This window comes from Pieris napi, chromosome 10 (genome assembly GCF_905475465.1).
Source record: "Pieris napi chromosome 10, ilPieNapi1.2, whole genome shotgun sequence".
Classification (NCBI taxonomy): Eukaryota; Metazoa; Arthropoda; class Insecta; order Lepidoptera; family Pieridae; genus Pieris; species Pieris napi.
In genome coordinates this window covers 2,637,943-2,665,899 of record NC_062243.1, presented here as the reverse complement: position 1 = coordinate 2,665,899, position 27,957 = coordinate 2,637,943, and the positions used below count along the sequence as shown (strand labels likewise).

General features: G+C 33.0%; 1 protein-coding gene across 2 annotated transcripts; it reads left to right on the top strand.

Annotated features, from left to right (window-relative positions):
- Positions 1-27,878, top strand: LOC125053426 (tachykinin-like peptides receptor 86C). Of its 2 annotated transcripts, none has more exons than XM_047654809.1 (11): positions 1-172; positions 6,385-6,580; positions 10,175-10,286; positions 11,715-11,816; positions 13,502-13,636; positions 17,187-17,264; positions 18,384-18,534; positions 20,061-20,257; positions 21,212-21,336; positions 24,954-25,088; positions 27,698-27,878. In XM_047654809.1, the coding sequence occupies exons 1-11, from the start codon at positions 104-106 to the stop codon at positions 27,721-27,723; spliced, it is 1,326 nt and encodes a 441-aa protein (XP_047510765.1). In that variant the 5' UTR covers positions 1-103; the 3' UTR covers positions 27,724-27,878. The 2 variants fall into 2 exon arrangements, with proteins under 2 accessions (XP_047510765.1, XP_047510766.1); XM_047654810.1 differs by having other exon boundaries at positions 21,212-21,352.
- Positions 27,879-27,957: the final 79 nt, after the last annotated feature.

The following is a 27,957-nucleotide window of genomic DNA, read 5'->3' as shown; positions in this document are numbered from 1 at the left end:
GTTCCGATGTAAAACAATGTTTTATTTGAAAATAGGTCGAGCACTCACTGTGAGCGATTTCATAACTTAAAACATCACGGCTACAGAGCGGTGAATATTTAAAATGGAGATGGAAACGGAGGAGACATCAAATGTGACTATAGAGAAAAATAACCATTTGGATGAATTAGAGGTTAGTAAGTATTAGATTTCGGAAATATTTTTAACATATCGTCGCTGTAGAATGATGAGTCTCGTATGTCCGGAGAACCAAACATTACAGGAAACGTTAAATAAGTCCTTACTGCATGATTATACCAGTTAAATGACATAAAAGTCTAAGAATAAAAAAAGTGTGTGTGTGTCAGCTACGACGCATTGGAGTTTACTCCTTACGAACGATAAAATGGCGATAATGTTATGTGCCATGTGGCTGTCGACCATATTTTCATACTAAAGCTGGTAAGAATATATGTTTTTATAATATAAATGTTTGTAGTAGTAATAAAACGTACCTACATCATCTATGCCCAAATAGGATTTTCTTTCTGTGACCAAAGTTACCTTTATAGTAAGAGAAGAAAAAGAATGAACAATCTTTTTAGTTTTAATTTCACTGACCATTACGATTGACAAAACTCTATGGCACGCTAGACAATCTACTTTTTTTTACACCTGTCAACACTGACAATGTTGTAACGTGGCTGTCAAAACGTGAATTTAAAATAGAAAAGTCTCTGTAATGTATTCCATCTCATTCTTTTACACGTTCAATCCTACATATATATATGTTTGTCTCTTTCTACATAACGCCTCAACTTTTCATGTTACACTTGATTTTACTCCTCATAAAATTTCCGTACCGGGCCTTATAACTCCAAATTTAAATGTTTTTTTGACATACGAGGTTATCATCTACAGTGACGATATCACATTATATCACGAATAACGAATAGCAAAAGCGTCTTTCGTTTGTGTTTGATTCACAAATTTTTTACTGGACCTCAACTATGAGGAAACAGATAAAATGCTGACAATAATTAAATAGTTGAGTTTAGAGTTGATTTTTAGTATAATAGTTTTAGCTTTTATACTAATAGACTAATACTTAAGTAATAAAGTATAAAACATACACAGACACACACCCACACACATATACATAATTTACACATACACACATACCCTATCTTGTTTCCTCTATATACTATATATTGTAATGTATTGTATTGTATTGTATCTTCTGTCAATCCGAAGTAGTGGAGGCCTGATGACCTGTAACACAGGTACTCTTACCTTTAGCAGGCATCAGTCTCACACAGACTTGCTTTTTCCATTAACAGAAGTAAGAATATAACTGTCACTTGCATATGTTCTAAGTTTAAGTTTTTGTGAGAAAAATAAATAAATAAATAAATAAATAATAAATAAGATTCACCAAACGGAATCAAGTCGCGTGTCTGTTATTGGTCCGCTGTTGACGAATCACAAAACAAAATACGTCCTCGTTGCTTCGTTCATATAGAGACCTGAATTTCCACTTGGCGACGTGGTATCTGTGTAGAGGAACAGGAACTATTAGAGTTTGGAAACACAATCTTCTTAGTAGGGATGTATAATCTAAGTTACAAAGACTACATCAAGGGTAGAAAATAAAACAATCCATTAATTACTCGATCCACAACAGTTCACTTCATTCACTTCAGTTATTTTGCACAAACTGTATTACTTCAAAGTTAAACGAAGAATGCCCGTGCGCATGTGCCACAAATTCTTCATTTGCGGACGAGGTCACACAAATTATAAGGCTACCCATTGCATTCGCCCTTTACATTTATCACTATATTTTATATTGATTACACGACTCTACAAAAAAATTTTCGTTCTTTGTCCTAAAGTTTATACTATTATTTTCCAGTTAGTTATGCACAAAAACGAAAAGAAAATACCTTTTTTCGGTATAAAGTTTGCTTTTGTGGATTTTTCTGGATTTTTAGGAAATAATAAAGCTGAAAACCTTGAAAACTACGAAAAGTTGGTTGAGGATATGCTTACAAATTTTAAGGCCATGGGCTGCAGGATGTCATTAAAAGTACATATGCTGCATGCTCATTTGGATAAATTTAAAAACAATATGGGAGCCTATTCCGAAGAGCAATGAGAACGTTTCCATCAAGCGTTGATGGAGGCCAATACAATGAAAACATGATGGGCGACTATATTTGGGGTTTATTGAGAGAAAGTAGCTATGAATATAAAATAAAAAGTAAAAGTGTGCACTTTTAAGTTATTTTCCACTTTTCTGTAAGCTAATTAGATAGTAAAACTTAATAAAAATAATAAACATTTTTATTTCAATTTCAACAACCAATATTTTTTCATAGAATCATATTTCCGTGTCGTGGTAGTTCTAGTTATAGTTTACAAGCATCTTGTAAAACAAAATACTTGGCAAAAGCGGCAGGGTTATTCGTTCTAAGTACGTTTTTGATTTGAGAATTGATAGTAAATGGAATACTGAGACATTCGTTTTATTGACGTTCTCTTTTCAGTAGTATTCTTCATTGCTGTCGTTTTTGTCATGGCCTGCTGCCCAGCTAGTGATATTTAAGAAAAAAAAAAAATTATACGTAAATCATAGCTGCCGTAATCATCAATCATTGACATTTATCAAGCTATGATTTTACATAACTAGATCGCATTCAGCTTAGGAACGATATCATTACATAGGCACTGATCAAAATTTACATACGCGATTCGCACTAAAACGTTACGGCCTGGCCACGGGGGTCGGCGGTGCGAACGGCGAAGCGGCAGGCGAGGCGACCATTCACGCGGCGCCGTTTGCAGGCCACGCACCAGTCACGTTCGCCGCCGCGACCAGTAATGAAGTTCGACAGCGATATGTCTTTATCGAAATCATCTCGATATTGCTTGGAAAGTAATAGCGTTTGGTTCAAGACCTAATATTTGGAAGAGATTGTGAAGTACATGATTTAAATAAGAATCGAGGTATAGATGGAGAATTCCACAAGAAGTACGAGAAATACAGAATATATCCAGAAATTTTTTTGAGTATACCAGAGAGAGTATTTAAACCTTCGATTATATTCTTATTAATATTCAAACAGAATTTGAGAAAAAAGTTAATGCAAATAGAATTTTAAGTGCCGCTGAATCTGAAAATTTTATTTTTATTTCTTCCCACAATCTCTTCAATACATGCTTAAATTTATGCTGTGGATGGCCATACTTCCAAATAGCTGGTCTAGCCAGTATTTCAGCAATAAAAAACTCTGTATTCATTTTTCGCCGCGACCACGACTAAACTTATTTATTCCCTTCTCTATTCGCTGCGACTGCCGCTCGATTCCGTGGCCCGTGCCGTACTGATTCATGCCTTTGTTTCGCTCGCCCGTCGCGACGCCAGTCGCCCGCGCGATTCGCTCGGTACATTTCGCCGGTCGCCGTTGCGCGTGGCTTGATTAGTACATTGCTATGAATTTATTTCAGTCGCTAGCCGCTTCGCCGTTCGCATCGCGCGAATATTCGCATCGGTGAATGTCCCGTGGCCAGGCTGTTACATTGTAAACGAAAGCCTCAGAGACGTAACCGACTTCGCATTCTCTTTAATTAAGGTCACTTTAGTTAGCCTAATGAGCAGTGTTGGCTAAGTGGCTTCATCGTGTTACTCTCATCCCTGAGGTCGTAGGTACGATACCCGGCTGTGCACCAATGCACTTTCTTTGAACGGTGAAGGAAAACATCGTGAGGGTGCTTGCCTTAGACCCAAAAAGTCGACGGCGTTTGTCAGGCACAGAAAGCTGATCACCTATTTGCATATTAGATTGACAAATGATCATGAAACAGATACAGAAACCTGAGGCCCAGACCTAAAAAGGTTGTAGCGCCACTGATTTATTTATACATTTTTTAGTTACCCTAAACGTAACAGGACAATTCAAATACATTGCCAAAATAAAACTATGTCAAGTCACGTTATATTTATAAACGCAAAATAACCTATCCGAAACAGAGTGCACGATAAATATGCCACAAAGATTTTGTAGGGAAATTAGTTTTTCGCTTCTGTAACCTTCGATCGTCATAAATTCTCTTTGAGCGCTGACTGACATGCTGGGAAAAATATTTCAAACTTGGAGATTATATTCCGCTAGATTGCAATATAGACTATGGTTTGTTAAAGCTTAAAAGGCTATTTGAGTTAACGCTGTGAAGAGACAGATGATTGTCAGATAGTTCTGTGCAACTCTACTGAATTTTTTTTGTTGTTGAATTGAACTATAAACGGCGCTGCTACGAAACTTTTACAAAGTATGTGTAAAAAAAATGGCGATTAAAAAGAGTGGCGGAGAGTTTATTGCCAGTTCTTCTCTTCCGTTCTACGCCCTTGATTTGAGAACTGGCACTAAATGTAAAGTTAGAAGCATTTCATATACATTTCTTGTTTTTGACGATCATAAGTATACAATGTGTTATATATGATTAAATGATATTTGAATTTGTATTTAAGAATTAACATTTTAAAATATTTTTTACTGTCGCCAGAATCATTACGGAGTGAGCTTCGTGCCCTCAAGTGTATTATTAATTTCTTATATAGTGTGTATTTTGTGTATTAATTCTACGCTTTATGTTACATAATTGGTTTCAGCAGGGAGATTTTATTACTGCCTCTATGGATTACAGTCCATTGTTAAATATGCTTCCGGGACATTGTAAACAGATACCTTTTATCATATAAATTACTTTAGTCAAACTTTATATTATTAAACTATTTTCTAATATTTTGAATAGATCTAGGGACCTTTGATCTGTCAGCAATGGGAGTGAAGCCTAAAAGATTCTGCAAAATGGTAAAATTATTCCTTATTGACCTGTTGTGTGGGCTGCGTAATCTTTAATAAACGCGACAGCATTGCAAGATATTAACAATAAATTTTGACCAAAATATTACTATTTTAAGTATTTTTTTTATACTTTGTTTTAATTATATAAAAATAAGAATTAAATTTAGTAATAAAATTAATTTATTATTATTTTTATAGTGAAGTTACCTTCACAACTATAATAAAGTAATAATCAAATTAACACAGAAACCGCGGGGACCGGGTGACCAATGACAGCAAAACATTTATGATATATCTGAAATTAATACCTATCGCTGTTCGCTTAGTGCTTACGTAAGCCGTTTCGTTAAGCTTAGTTGATAGATTGGTATATTGAACGGGTATTACTCTGAATAATCATTGAGAATGGTTTAGTATCACCTGGGGTTAGATTAATTAAAAGGTTTGCCCAAAATAATTGCACACTTTTGAAACCACTTTGTGGAACCAGCTGCCCACTGACGTATTTCCGAATCAATTCGACTTAGGGTCCTTCAAGAAAAGAGCGTACCAATTCTTAAAAGGCCGGCAACGCACTCGCGAGCCCTCTGGCATTGAGAGTGTCCATCGGCGGCGGTATCACTTAACATCAGGTGAGCCTCCTGCCCGTTTGCCTCCTGTTCTATACAAAAAAAACAGACTACGACAGTCTGCTTTAACTTAATAACAATTACTATGTACCATTGTCTGCCAAACCCATTAGGATTAAAGACATTTATTCTCATAACAGACAATAGTCACTTACATGAGAACTTATATAATAAAGATACAATTTATCACGTCGTGGGTCATTGAAGAGCTTCAAGGATGAATTAGCGAAGTAGAACTTGTGTGAAAATTCATTTACGTAGAGAGCTGGGATCACTCAAGTCTTTTAGTCGTTTTACCGTAATTGGTTCTATACTTAGGTATAATTAGATTATGAACTGCGCTTCTGAATTTGATTTATTTTAGTGAAAGTAATGTTAGTGTGTATATAGTCATTTAAAATTTTGTAGATTAATAAGCTGGTTTGTATTTAAATAATTGTTTTATATTCATGAGTTTTGTTTCACTGTAGATTTTTTGTGCAGAAGTAAAGAAGTTAAGTATGACCGATTCTGCAACAAGCGGACTTCATGTAGTTCAGTCATACCAGCGACTAATTGGTCAGTCTTTGACAAAGGACCTTGTTGACATATACCCATGTTCCTCGTATCCCTTCAATGCAAATGAATACTGTTTGACGTTCGGTCTATTTTTTTTAAGCGACACTCCGAGTTGTTAATGTGACAGATACTGACAACTGACATTTGTGCGATTTGGTAATAATTCGAATAAAATTGAAAATGAAGGTAGATGATAAACTTTTATAAAGAAAATTCTTTCATCTTATGAGCTCATTATGATGCTTTAGATAGAGAAATTTTCTTACTAAACAGAAAATTTTTTGATGAATAGTTTTTAGTCTTGAACCAATATTATATTAGTTAAATACTTAAATCATAATTGTTAAAAGGTGGTGTACACATGGGAAATGGATTTCAATCGCAGCCTGTTGAGTGCAGCCACAATTCTAGTACCCCGAGCCACCACAGTACCATCAACGACGAACGGAATGCCTCCCTGGGCCCATAATTCTTGGATCTGCTTATTTGCTGCCATGCTTGCTGTTGCCATAGGGGGGAATGCTATCGTTATATGGATAGTAACAGGTAGGCATCAAACGTTTTTCTTAAGTAGTAATAGGGTACTTACGTATTAACGCCACCGCGGCAAAAATTCTGGTAATTTTTTTTTTTGTTTGGTTAGGTAACTACAAAACTAATATACTAACCTGTATATTAGTTTAGTAGTTACCTAACCAAACAATAAATAATAATAGGTTTTATGGACAGGTCCGGCGATATGGGAAATTTAAATTTTTGCCGCGGTGGCGTTAATACGTAAGTACCAGTAATAGTATACGTGTACGAAAGTATACGGTTTGTTAATAAATATCTATGTAGGATTTCACGTTTGCTAAATTTTGTTTTGTATGTTTGTCCACAAAATCTCGAAAACTAAAAAGTATCGAGACACCTTAAATGAGCCATATTGTAACTTAGCGAACAGTAAAATTATCATTAAAACCGGTTCTGTAAATTTTGATATATGGATATTCACGCATTTCTGGATAACGGATAATAACGTTGGTTTAATTTATTTTAATTACTTTAATATTATGACTAGCTTCAGTATATTTTACATTCAATTACATATGTAAGCGAATCCTTTAAAACGGGTATTGCATCTCAAGTTTCGTTTGAAACACACAAATGTGTGGTTATACTTAAAATTAACAAAAGACGACCTAAAATTGGGTGTTTCTTAAACTTCCTGGAAACCTGTAAATTATCCGTACAATTGCGTGGTATTCAAATTGTTCTCATAAATGGTTATGCGTTGTCCTCATGGGCCATTTAAAGTATTTTGGTTCTAGTTGTCTCCGTATCTCCTCCACATTATAGGGATGCTGAGAGCAACGAATGCTGATTTCTTACTAAGATTACAAATGCTAACATTTAAAAAACAATCAATAGTGTAATAGTCACTCAAAATGTGGTCTATTCGATAATCCTAAATGGAATGAATATGGAAATCACAATTCCTAAATCGTCTATATGGAAATGAAAATGCAAAACTGAAGTATTCAAATCATTGGAAATTGCCACGATGTAGGTTTTCTTTCAATGGCTATTCAAACTGTGCTTTTCAACGCGTTAAACGGTGTTATGAAATATAACAATATCATATTGTTATAGAGTACACGTTTTTTGGGTGGGAGGTTTTCGACTCTCTTTTTATTTGACCGCAGTCGTCGTATAGCCACCATTGTATAATGTAGATTTGTATGTTCTCTCTCCATCTTCTCCAGTCCCTAAAATGAGAAATTGCATCCGAATAACGTCGCCAGTTGTCGTTCTATAAAACAACGTTAAAAGTTTGATTTTATACAGAAAAATAAGAGAAAAACAGTCGTGTATGATTCGTGATTAAGACTCAAGTTACATTTATATTGGAGGGTAGTTGATAAAAAATAGGGATGAACGGTGATTGCCGTTGTATGAGATGGTTAACATAATTCGTAACACAGAATTATGTTAAATTTAAATGATATTGTTGTTTTGAAATTTGCATAATATTTTAAAGTTTACTTTGACCGATTAATTAAAAGTTTTGGCAGGATAATCCTAAAATCCTTTGGGCGCCCACTTTTATTTATTTAAGTTGTGGCGGAGACTGTAGCTATAGAATAATATAATAATGTGTGTGGTTGTGCTGTGGATTAGTAGCCGTTTCTATTATTAGTTTGTTTTATTTTAGTTAAATTACCAACAATACATTTTCGAAACAAGATTTGTAATTAAGTGTCCCAATTTCTGAAATAGTTAAAAAAGCCAATAAAGTACCGAGTGTCAGCTAAATTAATTAACTTTATGTCGTAAATAGCCAGCCGTCGCTAGCTGTAAAACTGTACAAACGATAGAAGTGAAAATGTTATACAGTATTATACTGTTTGTTGTAATTCTTACAAATACTACAACCGTCTAGTATGAAATTTTCATAATTTCTGTAATTTTGTTGATATAAACCTAAAATTCAAATTAGCATAAAAAAGTCAAAATATGATTTAAAAAAAGTTAAATTATGTCAATTAACAGATATATTAAAAATTATAATCGAAGAACTCTTCCGCATTATAAAAGCATGCGTGTGTGATGTTCCGATTTCTGCATACATACAACAAAGCTACCACGTTGGACTACGTCAAATCGTTTCGTAATCGCGTTGAAAGGATATTATCATTTTTAAACAGTACATCAATTCTTTAAATTATTTAAATTATTTAAGAACTAACTTTAATTTATACAATTCTGCTGATAAATTCTTAATCACATACATAAATAACATAATTTTCTCTATTCAATCCCGTTCAAGCCAGTACAATTTAGTCTATACAAGTATGTATGTAAGCAGTACACAGTTATTCAGTAAATAGTGTTTTATCGAAATTGTATTCAACTGCGGCGTCATTAAACCAACCAATATTGCTGTTATTTCTCTTATTGCCCTTTGATTAATCAACCGTTGCTGAATGTACAAAATGTGGAGTCCGTTTTAATTATGTTTACGTGACATTTATAAACAAGGATGGAATATGTGTTACATATCCATTGCACTCCCTTTGCCCCGCATAACCAATACCTGTACCCCTCTGACGCAACACAATTATAAAAAGGAATCGGACAACAGATACCAACAGCTTTGATCGGATACCTCACATCGGACCGGTCAAATTCTCAATATAGATTATTTGTCGTGCACCTCATATCGGGCCGATTAAATAGTCATATTTAGTTAAGTCTCAATTATTGTACTAGTAATTAACTAAAGTAATTTAAATACATTTTGCTTTTGGGATTCACCGCTGGCCCTCACTTAATTTATGCATCAACAGCAAACTCACAAACATACCTATGCAAAGTCTATAACAATTGACAATCACTTGACTTTGCATGTGTGTCTCGGGGTTACAGCGTTTTAATCCTGGGAATGTGCGTTCAAACCGTGACTGCACCAATATGTGTTCTGCCTTGCGATTCTGTAACTCACTTTTCGAACTCACACAGCGGTTTTCACAGCGGCGGTCGCGCTCAAATCATAAAGCTGATAAACAATAAACTACAAGCTCCCTCCTTATCAGAATGCCAAATCATAAAATTATTGCTTCACGACTGATTTGAGCGCGACCGCCGCTGTGAAAACCGCTGTGTGAGTTCGAAAAGTGAGTTACAGAATCGCAAGGCTGTTAACACTTGTAGGTGACGTGTGATAGATATAGAAGACGGATCACTGACTTGCTTATAAAAATATTATCCACGAATAATGGAAGTCAAACTGCTGATACTACAAGTGCAAAATTAAATTTTTTTGAGTCTTAACGCATATTCTTTGGATAAATATAATATTGCACATTAAAACAATTTAAGCTTTTTACTTATTTCTGTTTATGGTCTATGGTCTGCTTGATTTCTCCCACGTGACCCTCACGTTAGCGTATAAACAGTGAAACACCGACTACCAAAAATAGCTCATATGATCTTATAACTTTTAATTATTATTAACTTAAAATGTATACATAAATAATGTTTTAATTAATTCTCTCTATCTATTGTCTATTGATGAAAAATGTATAATCGTCCGATGTATTCATAAGTATTTTCATTTCATATTCTTGTAAAAATTATGTCATAATTTTTTTTCAGCTCACCGAAGGATGCGAACCGTGACCAATTACTTCCTGGTGAACCTGTCTTTCGCAGATCTGATGATGTCCTTGCTCAATTGTCTCTTCAACTTTATCTATATGCTTCACAGGTATTTTAATTTTGATTATTATCTCACTTAATTATTTTAATATTCTAACATTGAATTCCTTTATAATTATTACTTTCAATTTTAGCCGCCTTCAAAAACCTAAAGTTCGTGTATTTAATGTCGATGTGTTGGAGAAGTCCGTGACTTAACTAATTAAGCAGATAATGCTTTGCTAAATATAGTTAGTACTGTTGTGGCTACATGAATAAAATCCAAAAATTTAAACATTTGATATTTTAAATTCATAACATACCTAAGGAGTAATGCTTCATAACAAGTGCCCATTTTGGCTCAGGATTCTGCATTTCTTTCATAAATTTGTATTAGGTTTCTTATGTAAGCTAAGGTAGATTAGCTTCTATTACAAACTTTTGTCTTCGATTTCGTCGGCTTTATGACAGTTTCTACGTGTGTTTACTGTGACATATTTTGGATATACTGGACATTCCACAATGCTTTTTTTCTTAGTTCAAAGTCTATTTCTTTACTGACGAGTCATAAGTGTAAATTATGTTACCTATATGATTAAATTATTTTTTTTTACTTTACTTTAATACATCAAAAATATAGTTGAATAAAGAGCATTAAGATATTTATATTATATTAACTCTGAAACCCAGCTATTGTTCGTTATTGTGTAACTGAAATTTGCCACGTAGAATACTTGAATTATGATCCTTAAGCAGTACAAATTGTAGCTCAATTGTTCATATTTGCCAGCATTATTTGGAGGATGCTACAGGGATCAAAACATTCACCGACTCGTACACTTTTACTAATTTATGTACAATATAATAAACTACAATTATTGTATTAATGATTACAGTGAAACGTTATTATTATTATTTACTTGATAATGTTATAATATGTTGTATTAAATTATATAAGAATTGACTATGATTGATTGGTAATATAATGTAATATGTAACTACTGTGTAAAATTCTACCTTTTATTAATATGTTAGACAAATTTGCTCGCCATTATGTGTGACAGAATATGCGAAGATTAGCCACCACCATAACATTTTTGTACCATATTTTTGATAATAAATTATTATTATCGGCTTGTTTACTCGGAAATTAATAAAGTTAGTGTATTATAATGTGAAGTGAATTTTTACATACATACGTCATAATTATTGATTTGAATTTCTTTTAAACTTAAATCTACATATCTCGCTTTAAAATAAACGTTACTCTAATGTTTTCATTTAAATTAAACTATTTCCCATGCTGGTAAACTTGTTAAGACGCTAATGACGTACAAATTGACTCCTTGAGTCGCTGCCGCGGAAACCAATTTGCCTTGATGTAATCTAAACCGTTCCAAATCTCACTGTCTATATATTTCTGGACATAACCAAAGTTGCCTTATTATTATTTTTATGATTACGTTAATCAAACATAAACGATAATTTTGTTTTGTAGTGACTGGGTATTTGGCGTGCGCTATTGCAAGCTCAGCAATTTCATAGCGAACGTCACAGTGGCAGCAAGTGTGTTTACTCTGACAGGCATTTCCTTCGACAGGTGAGATAACTTATTTATATAAATACGAAGCCAATACGCATAGATCGTGTCACGTCCCTGTAATTGGACGGATACTCATAAACAATGCATGGTACAATGCATTTTGTTTTTGGAACGAAGTTCCTTATCGCGCGTTGTGAAAGGGGGCTAGACGGAAAAAATTCTTACGAAAAGTTATCACGACACTTTTTTGCTATTTGCTATTGTAATACACCGGTTCTCGTCCGATCACCGAAGTTAAGCAACGTCGGGCGAGGTCAGTACTTGGATGGGTGACCGCCTGGGAATACCTCGTGATGTTGGCTTTTTTTTTTCGTCGTAAGATTGGTGTCGAGAAAATCTATCATACTGTTATGATACCAATTAACATATAAATTAATCGAAAGGAATTTCGTTCCATCCGCGTGTCCCTTGACACCTCTAAAGTTTTTATTTTTTGTCTATGTTTATGAAAATATTTCAGTTAAACTAAAGTTACCTTTTTTTTATAGAACAGGGGGCAAACGGGCAGGAGGCTCACCTGATGTTAAGTGATACCGCCGCCCATGGACACTCTCAATGCCAAAGGGCTCGCGAGTGCGTTGCCGGCCTTTTAAGAACTGGTACGCTCTTTTCTTGAAGGACCCCAAGTCGAATTGGTCCGGAAATACTTCAGTGGGCAGCTGGTTCCACAAAGTGGTGGCGCGGCAAAAACTGCCTTGAAAAAAAATTGGTGCCGGTTGTAACTGTCATGATTTAAATGAATCCGTATACTTTAATTAGCAATTTGAGTTTGTCTGCTTACACACCTAAGCCTCACATGAATTAACGATGAATTTTAGTACATAGAAATAGTACACACATTGTAAACAAAATAAGGCAACTAAAATTCGCCACTCAAAGGAAACTTAAATTCCGCGGTTACCTATGTGAATATTACGATAACTTACAGTATATACATGCCGTGAAATGGATAAATTACACACTAAAAATAATGAAATATTTGCAATCGATTGCAGATGTTATTAATTAATTATATTTCAGGTCACACACGATTTGGGTAGTTTTTAGATTTAATTTAAAAGCTCAATTCGATGTTATTACATTAAGTACAAGAAGGTCTAATAGGTTATCCTATTTGATAAGTTTTCCGTGTGTTTTGTAATATAATAATGTATAGTAAAGTATCTTATATAACTATTCTTTTTTTAGTTGCCTAGCAAATGTTTGCTTGATAGCCGTCGGATGCTATCTGTCTTCAAACAAGCATTTAATAAAGCTATTTGCGTATTAAACAATCATATCGTTTGCATCTTTTATATCATTGCTCTTTGCCTAAGTATTCCATTTTATACAAAATTCAGTTAGAAGATAATAGTTTAAACTATGCAGCAGTTTTTAACTCGTGTTAATAAATCTAGAAGCAGTAATTTTAAGCTTTTCAAGTAGATGATCAGCCTTTTGTGCCTGACACGTAGTGATTTTTGGGTCTTAGCCATCCCTGTTTTCTTTCTTGAACGCGCAACCACAGTAAGAGAAACCACTAAGACTAATAGTGCTGTTGCTGTCAGATATATGGAAATATCAGTAACAGAATTTTTTACAATTCCACATTACAAAATTCTTTGCAACCGAATATTCGACTTTCGAGCTTTGAAATCAGGTATTATTGATTTCAGTTTAAAATAATTTCTATTATTCAATAGGTACCAAGCGATTGTACGACCAATGAGACCTAGAATGTCAAAAAGCTGCTCCCTCATCATGATTGCTGGAATTTGGGTTAGCGGAATGTTACTGGCAATACCCTGTTTGCTATATTCTACTACAAAGGAATACAGGTAACGTCTATTTTTTTATCTACTTACGAAGATCAGAATAGTCTGTATAAAAATCGATAGCCAAATTTGTTTTTAAAGTAAAAAATAAATTAATTTATAAAACATATTTACGTACAGTGCCACATACTTTTCTTGGCCGGCGGCTGAAATTGGTGCTACCGTCGCCATTTTGAAATGTCAGACATTTTCAAATTTCTTGGAGCGTACAATAATAATACTATCTACCAACATCTAATAAATAATCGATTAAAACTTATTTATTTTTATTCCTTACATTATTAATTACAATGGCAATGTTTTAATTATCAAACAGTTCTGATTGCTAGCTATCTATTTAGATTATATTAATAGTACCTACAGGTAACAAAACCTATCATATCAGTTTTTTTCAATTTTTGCGTCACATTTATTTAAGCCAAGAACTGTATTTTCTAGATACTATTATACATTGTTTTATTAAGACATTTAAATAAATTAATAAGTTAGTTATGACTTCATATTATTCCCCTTATAACGGTAAATTTTTATTTACTGGCAATACTAATATCCATGACAGCGACGCTCTTACCGGCCAAGAAAAGTATGTGTATATGTGTTTGTTCAATCATAAATTCATAGTAAACTTGTAGGTAATATTATAATAATAACATTATATAAACTGGCACGCATCTCCATTGGCGTAACCCAATCTACGGCGTAGCAACTACGAGTATGATGCTTCGTCAATTATATCAAGCTACGTGCCGCTTCAGAGGAGAGAAAACGTGTTTATGCAGATGACATATGCATTCACGTTTTCCGAATAATTTTATTACAAGTGTAAAGGTAGCTTCGTTTGAAACATAAGCAAAAAGAAGTGCGTGCGTATAAAGTACAATGTCAGAAGCGAAACTACTTTGCTAAACGAATTTTAAGGTCTTGTTTATATTTATACAAATATAAAACTTAAGATTTCCAAGACTTAGAGGGAGGAAAAAGGAAGATATGTTAGGAATTTAATGATTTTAGTTGTCATTAATATATTAAGTGTCGAAAATTAATACAAATTATAAATTTATTTTTCGATAATAACACATGCCATTTTAATTTACAATTCGTCATTTGAGATTTGAATAAATTATTTTGCATAAAATATAAAATACTAATGTTTCATAAATTCTCTTTAAGAAACTTTAATTTTAAAAATAGAATTTCTATAAGGTAATTTGCCCTTCTCACTCTCTATCAATCGGTCTCAATCGCTCTCACCCTTTTCTTCGACAAAAACGCTGCAATATTCGTGACGTTTCATCCGTAAAAATTTTACCCTCATGCGCCGAAAGAAGTTTCACTTCAAAAATCTTATATTTATTAATCTACAATACCGTATGTATTGATCATATTATATAAAGTATCCTTAATAAAAATTTGTATTCAGCTCGTTAATGCTTAAAATAGATAGCAAGGTTATGTCAAGTACGTATTCGCAAATATTATTTATACGCTCAGATTGGAAAATCCATTGATAATATGAATATTTCATTTAATATTCCAATCTTTTTTGAAAAATGAGTATGATAATTTTCTCGTGGAATAATTGCGTGCGAAATGTTATTTCTTCATTTATATTAAGTATCATACATTGCAACCTTAATATAACGAGCCTCAATATCGACTTCCTCGATTTAACAAACTCTTCGTCTATGTAGATGTAGACTATCTCCATATCTACATCTTCATCTCTTCGTCTACTACAACTACAGTCAATGTAAAATATCCCTTTACATTACTAATTTTTTTTGCAAACAACCTCATTATAACGAATTTTCAATTATCATGAAAAAGTATAAATACCTCTAATTAACGAATTGTGTCAAACCAAAACCTTTATATAATATTCGCATCAATGTATGACTCATATCATCTCATAGTATGTGATTCATGTCGCGACAGGTTTCGACACGCTTTTGTTCGTAAAACGATAATTGTAGTTTAATGTAAATTTTTTACCTCTTTATAACGAATTGTAGACCAACCTATTCTGAATATAACATACCTCAGTTCTACGAATTTCTTGATATAACGAATATTTACTTGTTACCGATAATATGTTATATCGATGTTGCACTGTATGAAGATAATGAATACATGTTAAACCAAATTCTATTATAATACGGTACTTTGCGGTTTTATTAATTTTACTTGTAATATTAGGATAAAGTATACAATTTTGTATATTATTAATTTGGAATTAATTATGTTGTCAATTAAATAAAAAATGCCATTACTTACGAATGTAAAATGTTTTTAATTGAATAAAGTTTTTGGTTTCATGTACCTGCTGTACCCGCGGATTATGCATCATTTCGCAGTTCTACCGACCCGTGATGTTTAATTTAAATAGACTATGTAACACAAAAATAATTTTCAAGTCCAAATAGTTCCTATATATAGTTACGTCTTGCTCGTAGGCAAGAAATAAGTAAATCTTTCAATTTATTCCAGCACTAAGTGCTAGTTTGTTGTTGTAAATTTATATACAACTAGTGGACCCCACAGACGTTGTCCTGCATGATATTTCAAGCTATTAGGATATTAAAGTATGAAAGTACCGACTGCAGCGCCACCTGCCGGGCTGATTTGTGAATCTAAACCATTCCCAGATCCCCTTGAACACACACAAAAAATTTCATCAAAATCGGTCCAGTCGTTTGAGAGAAGTTCAGTGACATACACACTCACAGAAGAATTATATATATAAAGATTTATGATTATCACCTGACAGTATTAAAAAAAATCATGTTTTAAAGTATAAAAAAAATATTCAACATTAACTTCTATTTCTATTGTTGCTTACAGTTTCGAAAGTCGCCTTTCCTGGATCGCCTTTAGCTGTTTTCGAGTTTCCATTGTTTCTTATCAAATCGCTTAAAATAGAGAAATTTTCCTGTCTTAAGTCGTGGTCTAAGTGAAAAGTTTAAAAATAAACCTTTCTTGGTGTACGGTAATAATATTATTAGCAAATTGGATGGTCTGATAACCAAATCGATTTTTATTACAACAACACAAGTTTTCCATACGTTTCATGGATCATTTTCGTTATTAGAGATAGTAATCTTAATTCAAATGTTGTAACAAGTGTGCCAATAACCAATTGACGGATTGTAATAGCCATCTGTGGATACAAGCTATCCATGGGAAGTCGTATCGGTGTCTGTGGATAGACCTTTGTAAGAAAATGACAGGTGACGAAAGCTCGATTTCAACAGTTAGTTTTTTTAACAGATTTTAACTTACACGAGTTTTTTAAATAATTAAAAAAACTGTTTGTTATGTTTTAAACATATAGACACGTATATTTTAATGTTATTTGTACGGTTTTATTTACGGTTTAGTTATTGGGATGCAGATAGGAGATCGATCGACTGTTACGGTCTGATAATCCACAATCTCAGATTGAAAACAATCTGAGATTGTGGATTAATTATTGGGTTCGGGCGTTAACCTGTAATACTGCTCTATCGGAATATTTTATATGATATTTTGTCACAAATTATTTTTTTTTGAACAGGTCCAAGGGTACGCTGAGAACAGCGTGTCTTCTCTCATGGCCAGATGGATTACCCGATGTATCATATATGGATTTTATGTGAGTTTTTTTATATAACATGGGCAAATGATGTTAAGTGACACTTACATTGCCAGAAGGCTCGCAAGGCCTTTTAAGAATTGGTTTGCTCTTTTCTTTAAGGACTACTACTACTAGTTTTAGTTGTTAAAGGATTTAAACGACTGACAAATGTACGTGATTTTTTAAATTTTTAATGGAAAAAAGTATAAACCAATCTTTATTGTTGTCGAAAGTAAAAAAAACAATGCAGAACAATGCGTGTGTGTGTGTGTGAGAACACTAAGATACTATCTAAGTAATTACTACTAATTACTTATTGAATTGTACATTTAATAAAATATATATATATATATATATAAAAGTTAATAAAAGTTTTCAGTATAGTAATTAATAACTTAATCTGATTAATGATTTTACAACCGTTTCACAAATTTCCACTTATAAAGTTCGTTTTCCATTATTTGATTGAATATTTATTATAACTACAGAACACTGTATGTCTTATACATAAGTTAATGCCTTTAATACATTATTATGTCAACCATATCTTAGGTTACATAGAATAATACTTTACAACAATACTAAAATTAACTGCACATATTCGTAACAATTTCATCTTAGATATATGTGTATGAGTTCCCACTCAACATATCTCACACTGTTACCGTTTCTATCCGATACTAAAACCCTGCACTATCTGTAGTCTGTACTCCTGTAACTCTCAATACCGATGCAGATTCAATGGTGTGTTTACCGCATGACACCAAGGTAACAATAGCAGCGCTACGGATATTGAGAGAACGATTTCAAAATTCATACAACAACTTCGGGATCACAATATAAAATATATATTTACAACTGTATTGTACCCTGACGATTCGTCTAATCATTGATTTTATCTAGGGTAACTTATATTAAGAAATACTCGTGTTTATTTACAATAAAAGGGGAAACGCTGCCAGTATCTTCGGAACCCTAATAATATATTTTATTTTTTTTATTTTTTAAGGTTAGTTATTGTTTTCATTGTTCTTCTTTTTGTATTTATAAGCTAGGTTTAATTTAGTAAGTAATACTTCAGCTATTGACGTCTACGAGATACCGATAGGGTATGAATAATAATTGATTTTGTTACAGGTATCAAGTGTTGTTTTTTATAGTAACATACGCTGTTCCAATGATGGGTATGACATTTTTCTATTCAGCGATGGGCAGAGTACTTTGGGGATCACGGTCTATAGGGGAACTGACTCAAAGACAATTGGATTCCATTCGTTCGAAACGAAAGGTAGGACAGAACATATATTCTATTAAAAACTGTGTGAACTTTATCAATTTATAAGCATCTTATCCATTTTTAAATATGTATTTAGTATTTAATTTTATTATTTAACTAAGATATTATCTATATCTGAATGTCTTATTAGGCATGTAGATGATCAGCCGTCTGTGTCGGCCATCTGTTTTTAGATCTAAATACCGAATTCCTCACGATATTTTTTCTTCGCACTATGATCATATGTTATAAATGCACATAGCCGTTACGAGTAGGTCGTGCCAGGCCAATACTGCTCTATACATGGTATGCTTCTTTAGAAAGCTGGTTTGATTCTACGCGATACGCTTTTGAATCATTATTACGTACCAAACAAGCAAGTGTTGCGCACATACACTTTGTTCACATCCGAATCCCTAGAGATAGAAAGAATAAAAAAAACTTAATTATACACAATATACAGGCTACTTAGATAAGGTAAAGTGCACTGGCCCCCACACTAGGATTCCCTGTGTTGTGGGCAGCCAGTCTCTTCCTTTTGACACGTAAACAGTATTTTATAAATTATATTAATGATTTCTAAAAATCGTTACTACATTGTACACTACTTTCTTTAAAAATATATATTAGCTACGAGGAAAATTACTTAAGTTAACTGAATTTAGATATTACTGAATCTATTATATAATCGATTTAACTGAGAACACTATGATTTCCCACGTGACTCAGGTCCTCGTAGCTTCTATAATCAATGTAGACGCCCCTTAATATTTCAAACTTTCAATAGTATTTTTTTCTTTGTACCTGTTTAGAATACGTTTCATTATTTATTTTTATTAGTTTCATTCGGGCTACGCAGGGCCACTAATTTAATTTTTAGTTGTAAAACAATATACGTATTACACTGTAATTTTTCGTATAAAACAGGAAAATTTCATTAAGATTTTAGTAATATAATAGTATGTTAGAGACTACACTATTTTTCTATACTATATCAACGCAAAGCACTTGACACGAACTATTTAAATTGATTTCAAAAAATCTAAAGGAAGATTCTAATTTGGTATTTTTTTTATTTAAAAATGGTTTAGCGTAACAACGTGAAGTCTAATAAATCGATGAACGCCGGATGCACGCACGAAAAAGCATGGTCATTGTCCCGTTACGCTCATTGTCCCGTTACGCCCACACTTGCGCCGCATCTATTTCTCTACCACTCAATTGGCCTATGCGTCCTAGGATTTACTTCTCCTTTATTTCAAAATAGTGACTCAATAAAAATGATTCCGTCTTATTCATAAAAGTATGCAATAATTTCATCAATGTTTTATTAATACTTTAGTTGTCGAAAGTCGATAGTTTAATGTCAACTAAACTATCGTCGGTTAACCGACTTTACAGATAACCATTTTTTTTCATACAGTCCTTGGACATCCTTTCGCAGGGTCCGTAAAACTTTAGTTCCTTTGCAGAGAAAAAATCGTTCTAACGATTCACGCGTTGATATAATAACATGTTGTAATATGTTTTTTTTGCAGGTTGTGAAGATGTTCATCTTAGTCATAGTGATTTTCGGCCTATGCTGGTTACCGTATCACAGTTACTTTATTTTCACACACTTCTACCCATCTGTGTTATACATGAAGTATATACAACATGTATATCTTGGCTTCTATTGGCTGGCAATGGCGAATGCGATGGTCAACCCGATAATTTACTATTGGATGAACGCTAAGTAAGTATTTTAACTTCGTGATGTTAAACGAAGTTTAAGGAGTTCTATCATAGAACTACCTTAAATAACTATCACATTTATAACTTTCTATCATAGATTAAATGCTAAACTGATTGTTACTCATTTTGATATAAGTATGTTGGTAAAGCTCACCCTTTGTTTTATATACTCGTATAATATGAAAAACACAGTCACCAACACTAATAATACTACCTAGTATTATTTGTTTAAATCTTACAAGAACATTAAGTAAACTTCTTAAATAGTACTTCTTTAGTACATTATGTAGATCCTACTAATATTATAAACGCGAAAGTTTGTAAGTATGGATGGATGTTTGTTACTCTTTCACGTAAAAACTATTGAATGGATTTTAGTAAAACTTTACAATAATATAGCTTATATATCAGAATAACAACAATAAAAATTGATACTTTATTTCAAATGCACATTTGGTAGTAATAAATTGATGCCTAAATGAAAATAGATACTTTTATCGCTTCTGGCATTTAAAGTAGATAAAATCTGTCTGTCTGTCACGCCACAGCATTTGGACAAATATTATTTTAATCCTCTGCAGACGAAGTCGCGGGCACCAGCTAAGAAGCACTATAACAAACTACAATACAAATAAAAATATATGAACTAAATACGTCTAAAAGCGAAAGACGCTGATCCGTTTTAGAGCGACACGAGAGCTTTTAAAAGAAATTCTCAGGATTTTAGATTCACTAAGCTTAGAAAAGATTTTAGAATAATTATAATAATACTACACAGGAATATTTTCGCGTCAAATGTTTTTATTATATTTAAATGTTTAGATTTATATTGAGGCGAAACTTGTTTTGTGATTTTAGTGGCAAACTTATATTGTTCATACAAATGAAAGGCAAACAACTCGAAATCTAAGGGTTTAAACTTTATCCATAAACCCAACCTTTGACCTCTCAACAGATTCCGGGCGTACTTTCGGACGGCGATCCTTTGTAGATGGCGTGACAGTTGCTTCCGACGAAAACGAACATTGCCAGATTCACCGCCAGACATGCAGTCTATGTCTGGCAGCAGATCCCGATCAGGTTTTTACTCGTTAACGTAATTATTAAAAGTGATATCTTTGGTATCATTTATGTATTTATTATAAATAGGTAGATAGTAATTTATTGTATAAATCTTGAAAATCATGGCGCCAATTTCGTAATATCATCCGATTTAATAAATCTTCCTTCTAAGCGAGCAGTGTTGGCCTAGTGGCTTCAGCGTGCGACTCTCATACCTGAGGTCGTAGGTTCGATCCCCGGCTGTGCACCAATGGACTTTTTTTCTATGTGCGCATTTAACATTTGCTCGAACGGTGAACGAAAACATCGTGAGGAAACCGACATGTCTTAGACCCAAAAAGTCGACGGCGTGTTCAGGCACAGGAGGCTGATCACCTACTTGCCTATTGGAATTAAAAATGATCATGAAACAGATTTAGAAATCTGAGGCCAAGACCTAAAGAGGTTGTAGCGCCACTGATTTTTTAGTAAATCTTTGTAAAACATAAATCATAAGTACACATGTTTGAGTCTCTCTTGCTCTTTGCTCATCCTAAACAAACGTACTAAATGTATAGTTCTCTACTCTACTTCTAAACAAGGTCAAAAGTGAATATATTCTAAACTGTTCTTCGCAGATGTCGAGGGTAATAATGTAAAAGGAAAGATGCAAAGCAAAACGTTGCATTCGATTGTGATTGGTCAAACGGACGTAATAACGCTTTATATCGCGTGTCAACGCGTATTGGACTCAAACTCAAATTCAAAATAACTTTATTCATATAGGTAACGAAGTACACTTATGAACGTCAACAGAAAAGATGTTAAATTGATTCTTAATTTACATTTACTACTAGTTCCAAAGTCAAGGGTACGCCCTCAGCGTAAAGAGTCATACAAATTGTATAGGAGTAGGGTCAAATACATAATCATCAAACCAATCACATTCGAACGGATCGTACAATCGCTTCATCTTTCGATTTACGTTCTCATCCGTCGGGACGTTTTCAAATTCCTTGTATATGTAGGCTTAATTAATGTTTATAGTTCACGCAACTGATTCTAAATGAAAAAAAAAGGGTGCGTGTACTTATATGTACGCGCGTAAGAAGTTATACTTCTTTGGCATTATTAAAAATAGTTTTTGATTGCATGCAAATAATTAATTACAATTAAATAATCAGACTAGAAAAGGAGTCATTATATTCAATAAAGTTCAGTTGACATTTGAAAAATTAAATAAATAAATATTTATTATTATTCTCTTACTTTAAGTGTAACATAAATTCTATTATTATTCGAATGTTGTTTTTAAATTATGCCCAATGCCGTAGCATCTACCGTGGGCAACTTCATTCTGTTAATTTTGTGTCACGGTGCGCGCGCATCGTAAAATTTCACTCTCATCAATTATTCATAACGCGCCTAAAGAAGTATAACTTCAAAAAAAAAGAATTTTATCCCGATTATTTGTCATTTTTAAAAACAACACAGTTCGTTAAAAAATAACAGTTAATATTAAAATTACCTAATATGACTAACAATCATATTTGTCTTCGTAAAGACGTAGAAATCCGAACATAAATTCAGCAACATCTTGTTATTTTTCTAGTGATATCGGATTCTTATCCCAATTACCTCTCGAGGGTATCATTGGATTCTAGTTTATTCAATGATTTGTTGAAATTCGCATTTCGAAGAACCTGACAAAGCAACAGCTGGATAATCTTTCAACGAATTATTTAACCTCTTACTGTGAGCTTAATTTTATGTAAAATTATAGATTTTCTTTTGATATTTCTTCCTTTGTTTATCGTTTGACATTTATGTAAATCAATTTTACTTTCTTAAATTTTTTGTTCCAACGATAAAAGGGGTCAGTAGATAGAGCCTTGGAAATATTCGTAAATAATAATAGATAAAAAAGTAAAATTTTTTTAGTAGTATAATTTTTTTTTAATGCTGTTTTAAAAAATTGTTTGATATTTCCTTACAAATCGTTATTTGCTGTGGGTGTGTAAATAAGCGAGATTCGTTTCTGTATTTACAAAAAGAACTGCGCGCGTTGATCGGTCCTGTGTAAAAACATTTAGTACTACTGTTAGTTGAACATGGAGTCCATAACCTATTGTTAATTTTTATATGGCTTGGACAGATTGGTATCTTATGACGACAAACTTATATATTATTTGTGTCATTAAAATCATATAGAATAATTAAGAAATTTAATATAATATATAACACACATTTATATCTTTGTTACGTTTGATATATCATCGAGTGATTGATGAGAATAACCACTCATTCTCAGTCTTGCCTCACGGGAAATAACAGTCAATACGTCTTTGTAATTTGGGCACCTCGTCGCATCAAATACAAACGTGCCCAACAATAGGAGGATAAACTTATTTTATTATGACTATATCAGCTGGATGCTGTTTCTTTTTAAACTAAGCAACAATAAGCTAGACTCAACCTATTATCTTAATTAAATATTAAAATAATATATTATTTATTATATTAATTGTATTAGCTATTCAAAGAGGGAACGCTACCATTATCTTCGGATCCTTGCCTAAAGGGACTTCTTTTAATAATATATTTTAGTTATTTTATTTTAAGGTTAGTTATTGTTTTATATGTTATAAGTGTAAATAATATATATTAGTATATTGTTATCAATTGAATTGGAAAATCGGATCAAATGCTATTAAATATATGTTTTCTTAGATGTTTAAAACGCTGCAAAACAGTGGATATGTCACCGTAAAATTGTAAAAACCGTTAGATTGTAATCTATCTCGCGAGATTGTAAACTGTCGAAAGATTGTCAACTCAACATACTGCTTGCAATTTAAGGTATTATTATTCGGTAGTTATATGAAATTGTTGGGAAGTAAAATTAATCTGTAATTGACCAAAGAAGTTTGAATGATAACTAAGTTAGTGTAGTACAATCTACCGAATACCGATAACCGATAACCGATAGATTACAATCTAACGGTTTTTACAATTTTACGTTAACAGATACATTTTTTATTAAAGAGATCTAGGATATTACGCTCCAAACAGTATGGCAATAGTCTGCTGAATTAGCAGGGCAATAACGTTTTTCATATTTGTTCCATTATTTCTATAGGAAGCGATCTAATCGCGTTATACTTTTTTTGTTATGTTTAGTTTATGTAAGAGATTATAAACATTTTGTTTGTTCACGACATCGGCCATATTATTGAGACCACACTTCAGATTAGGGGTCGTTCAAGTATTAATAATAAGCATCATAGAGGGAGGGGGGTCTTTGGTTTTCTTATTTGGTGATTACGTCAACAGTAATTATTTACTTTTTACACATATTACCCACGCATTGTCTATCCTTGAAAATGAAATGCATTTTCGAGGATTCCTACAAAAAATTAATACGTTAATGTACTATTATTTTTGATAGCTTTGTTTACTTTTGCTGACAAGAGGAAGGGGAATAAAGTGAAGTAATTCTGCTTACGTAATACTTGAACGGTCCCTTATACCACTCGTATACTTCGTATCATATCGTTTTACTTCCTAAGTGTGACCTGGTTGGTGCGGCTATATAAATAAATGAACACTCAAATAAAATGTGTTAATTAATGCTCGCAAAGTATCTGCTCCTACAGGTATCGAGGCACACAAAGAATCAAGAGGAAATGCAGTGGTCGTCTGGCCGCTCTCGTGTCGGGAGGGACCGCGCCAGTTGCCGAGACAGCCTTCGCTTGCTAGTTGCCCGCGGTGCCCACATAGGACATACGATGGTAAAACTTCTAAATTCTAAAGGGTTTAAGGGAAAAATTCAGATTTGAGACCGTTCACCATGTTTTGTCTTTAAACAAAATGAGGTTATCAGTTAGGTTTAAAGACATTTATTCTCATAACAGACAATAGTCACTTACATGAGAACTTATATACTAAAGATACAATTTATCACGTCGTGGGTCATTGAAGAGCTTCAAGGATCAATTAGCGAAGTAGAACTTGGGTGGACTTTCATTTACGCAGGTAACTGGGATCACTCAAGAGTTTGACGTTTCTGTGTATCTATCTATTTTCTTAAAAGTCGAAGTCAAAAGACAAAATTATTTAATCATATAGGTAACACAATGTACACTTATGAACGTCAAAAAAGAAATGTATATGAAATGCTTCTAACTTAACATTTAGTGCCAGTTCTCAAATCAAGGGCGTTGAACGGAAGAGAAGAACTGGCAATAAACTCTCCGCAACTCTTTTTAATCGCCATGTTTTTTTTACACAACGTTTGTAAGGAACTGCCACTATTACACCGTGTTCAACATGACATCTAAGGTAATTAATAATAATAAAATAAATTAAAAACAAAGACTTGTGCTCTATCAGCAGGACGCATGGTGAAATAGGAGCACGCACTTACATTCTCGTGGGAACAACACGCAAACAGTAAACAGAGTATTCACTAATGATTCAAAACATTATTAAACAAATAGTATTGTCTTTGATTGACATAACCTTTACACATTTAAAGAAAAATCTTTTTAACCGGATTAAAGTTATGTATTATTATAAATTTACAATTATTTAACATTACAAAATATCTATTATATTATTTATTCTATTACATTAAACAAATATCTTCCCACCCTTTTCTATGAAATGGAAAGAATTCTTAATGTGCAACAGTCGTTTAATTATAACATTGTAAGTGTTATGTAGAAATTATTACGTCAAGTACTGTAAAGTATTAATATGTCAAATGGAAAAGCCTGCCCACGACACTGGGTAGTGTGGGGGCAAGTACATTTTCTCTTTTAACTTCTAACTAAACACCCATCTTTTAAATGTAATAAAGTTTTTTCTTTCTTTCAAAGATATTGTTTCACTTATTCCAAGTCATAGAATTAATTACTTTTTATTAAAATTACATCGATTTACAATCAAATATACAGTATTTACAATTTTCTTAACCTACAAAGTAATAATAGAAATAATTAAAAATAGTTAAAATATTAATCAAAAGAAATTTTAAAAGTTCCTGGTGGTCCCTGTGGCAGTGTACCTTTAACGCTGGCAGCATTTCCTTGCTGTATTGCGATACTTATTCGTTGAGCCAGGAAAGTGCCAGCTCTCGGGTCACCGGTACTATCTACTAGGCGCCAACTTAAATCTTTAATAAGCGCCTGTGCACTTGAACCCCACGGTCCAAGAGTCTCAACTCCAAAGGGAACGAAATCGAAGTTGGAGGAAATACTCTTATATTTGTGCCGTTTATTATTTTCTGCCTGGTCTGCGGCCACCCCAGCTGTTTTGCTTGTCCGAAGGAGTGAGACGGGGCAAACGTGTCTTCACAGGTAGCATCCCATACTAAAGCCCGACCCATTTTCCAAGGGATCAACCACATTCCATAGATATTGTTGATTTTTGTCAACAACATTCTTGGAACTGTGACTTATCAATATAATCCCTAATTAAATCAAGAGATATGTAGGTAAATAATTTTAGTACTTTTTTAGCTAGCGCAAAGTCTCGACATTATTTCTGACGGTAAATGTAACAATGTTTACGCACGTTGGAACTTGACAGAAATAATCATAAAGTAACGAAGTTCATGCTCACTGGTTATGATGTCTCTAATAACTCTCGACATAAATGGAATGCCACACTTTGGCTTTTTCTCTTTGAAAGGACTATAAAAGAATCGCGAATTTCTCTCAATTGATAAGAAGCTCTATTTTGTCTACTGATGCTAAGTGTTTGTTATTTTATTATTATGACATTTGGTTTCAATATGTCAAGGGAAGCGTGTCGAAAAAATTGGCGATTAAAAAGAGCGGTGGGGAGTTTCTTGCCAGTTTATCTCGGCCGCTCTACGCCTTTGATTTGGGAACTGGCAGTAAATGTAAATTTAATCTTCCATTTGAAATATTGACGTTCATATGTGAACATAATTACCAATATGATAAAATAAATTTTGATTAGAATTATATGATTTAGGTAACTACAACGTGTAAGATAACTGATTCCCCCGTCATAGCCTTCCTGAATAAACAGACTATCTAGCACAAAAAGATTTAATTTGACCCATAGTTCCAAAATTTATCACGACAACGTTCAACCAATTAAATCGAAGGAAGCAAAAGTCCTATAAATCGTGTATGATTATTATATCGTGTGATGTTTTTATCCTGTGTTACAAAGCTATATTTCATAGACGTTATAATTATATTACTAAGCATGGATTACTGGGAATAAAAATTGTAATACTAGAAAAATAAAAAAAAATGCGAACATGTTTTATAATGTACTTATATTGAAATATTTACGACCACGATTTGGGAATTTTCTCACTGCCTTAAGTAATTATTTAAACTATGCTTTCTTCTGTTTTCAGCTTACATACACGGACGCAAAGTGTGAATTAAACATAAAGGAACGAAATGCTCAGTAAATTAACGATTTAATTAAAATTTAAATGTGATATATTAAGTTTCTCACAGGGATTATATAAGTATAGAAAAGCCTATTATAACAGATAATATATCAAAACAACTGAATAAAATAATAACCTAATGTATACGTTGTATTATCTTTTATTGACATAACTTTCACACATTTGATAATAAAATAATTTTTTACCGGATTGAAGTTATG

Bases quoted from the DNA above. Each gene is read 5' to 3' on its own strand.
- LOC125053426 (XM_047654809.1), top strand. From the start codon at position 104: ATGGAGATGGAAACGGAGGAGACATCAAATGTGACTATAGAGAAAAAT. The intron at 10,287-11,714 runs GTATTTTAATTT...TTTGTTTTGTAG, and splicing joins TTTATCTATATGCTTCACAG to TGACTGGGTATTTGGCGTGC. The intron at 25,089-27,697 runs GTAAAACTTCTA...TTCTGTTTTCAG, and splicing joins CCCACATAGGACATACGATG to CTTACATACACGGACGCAAA.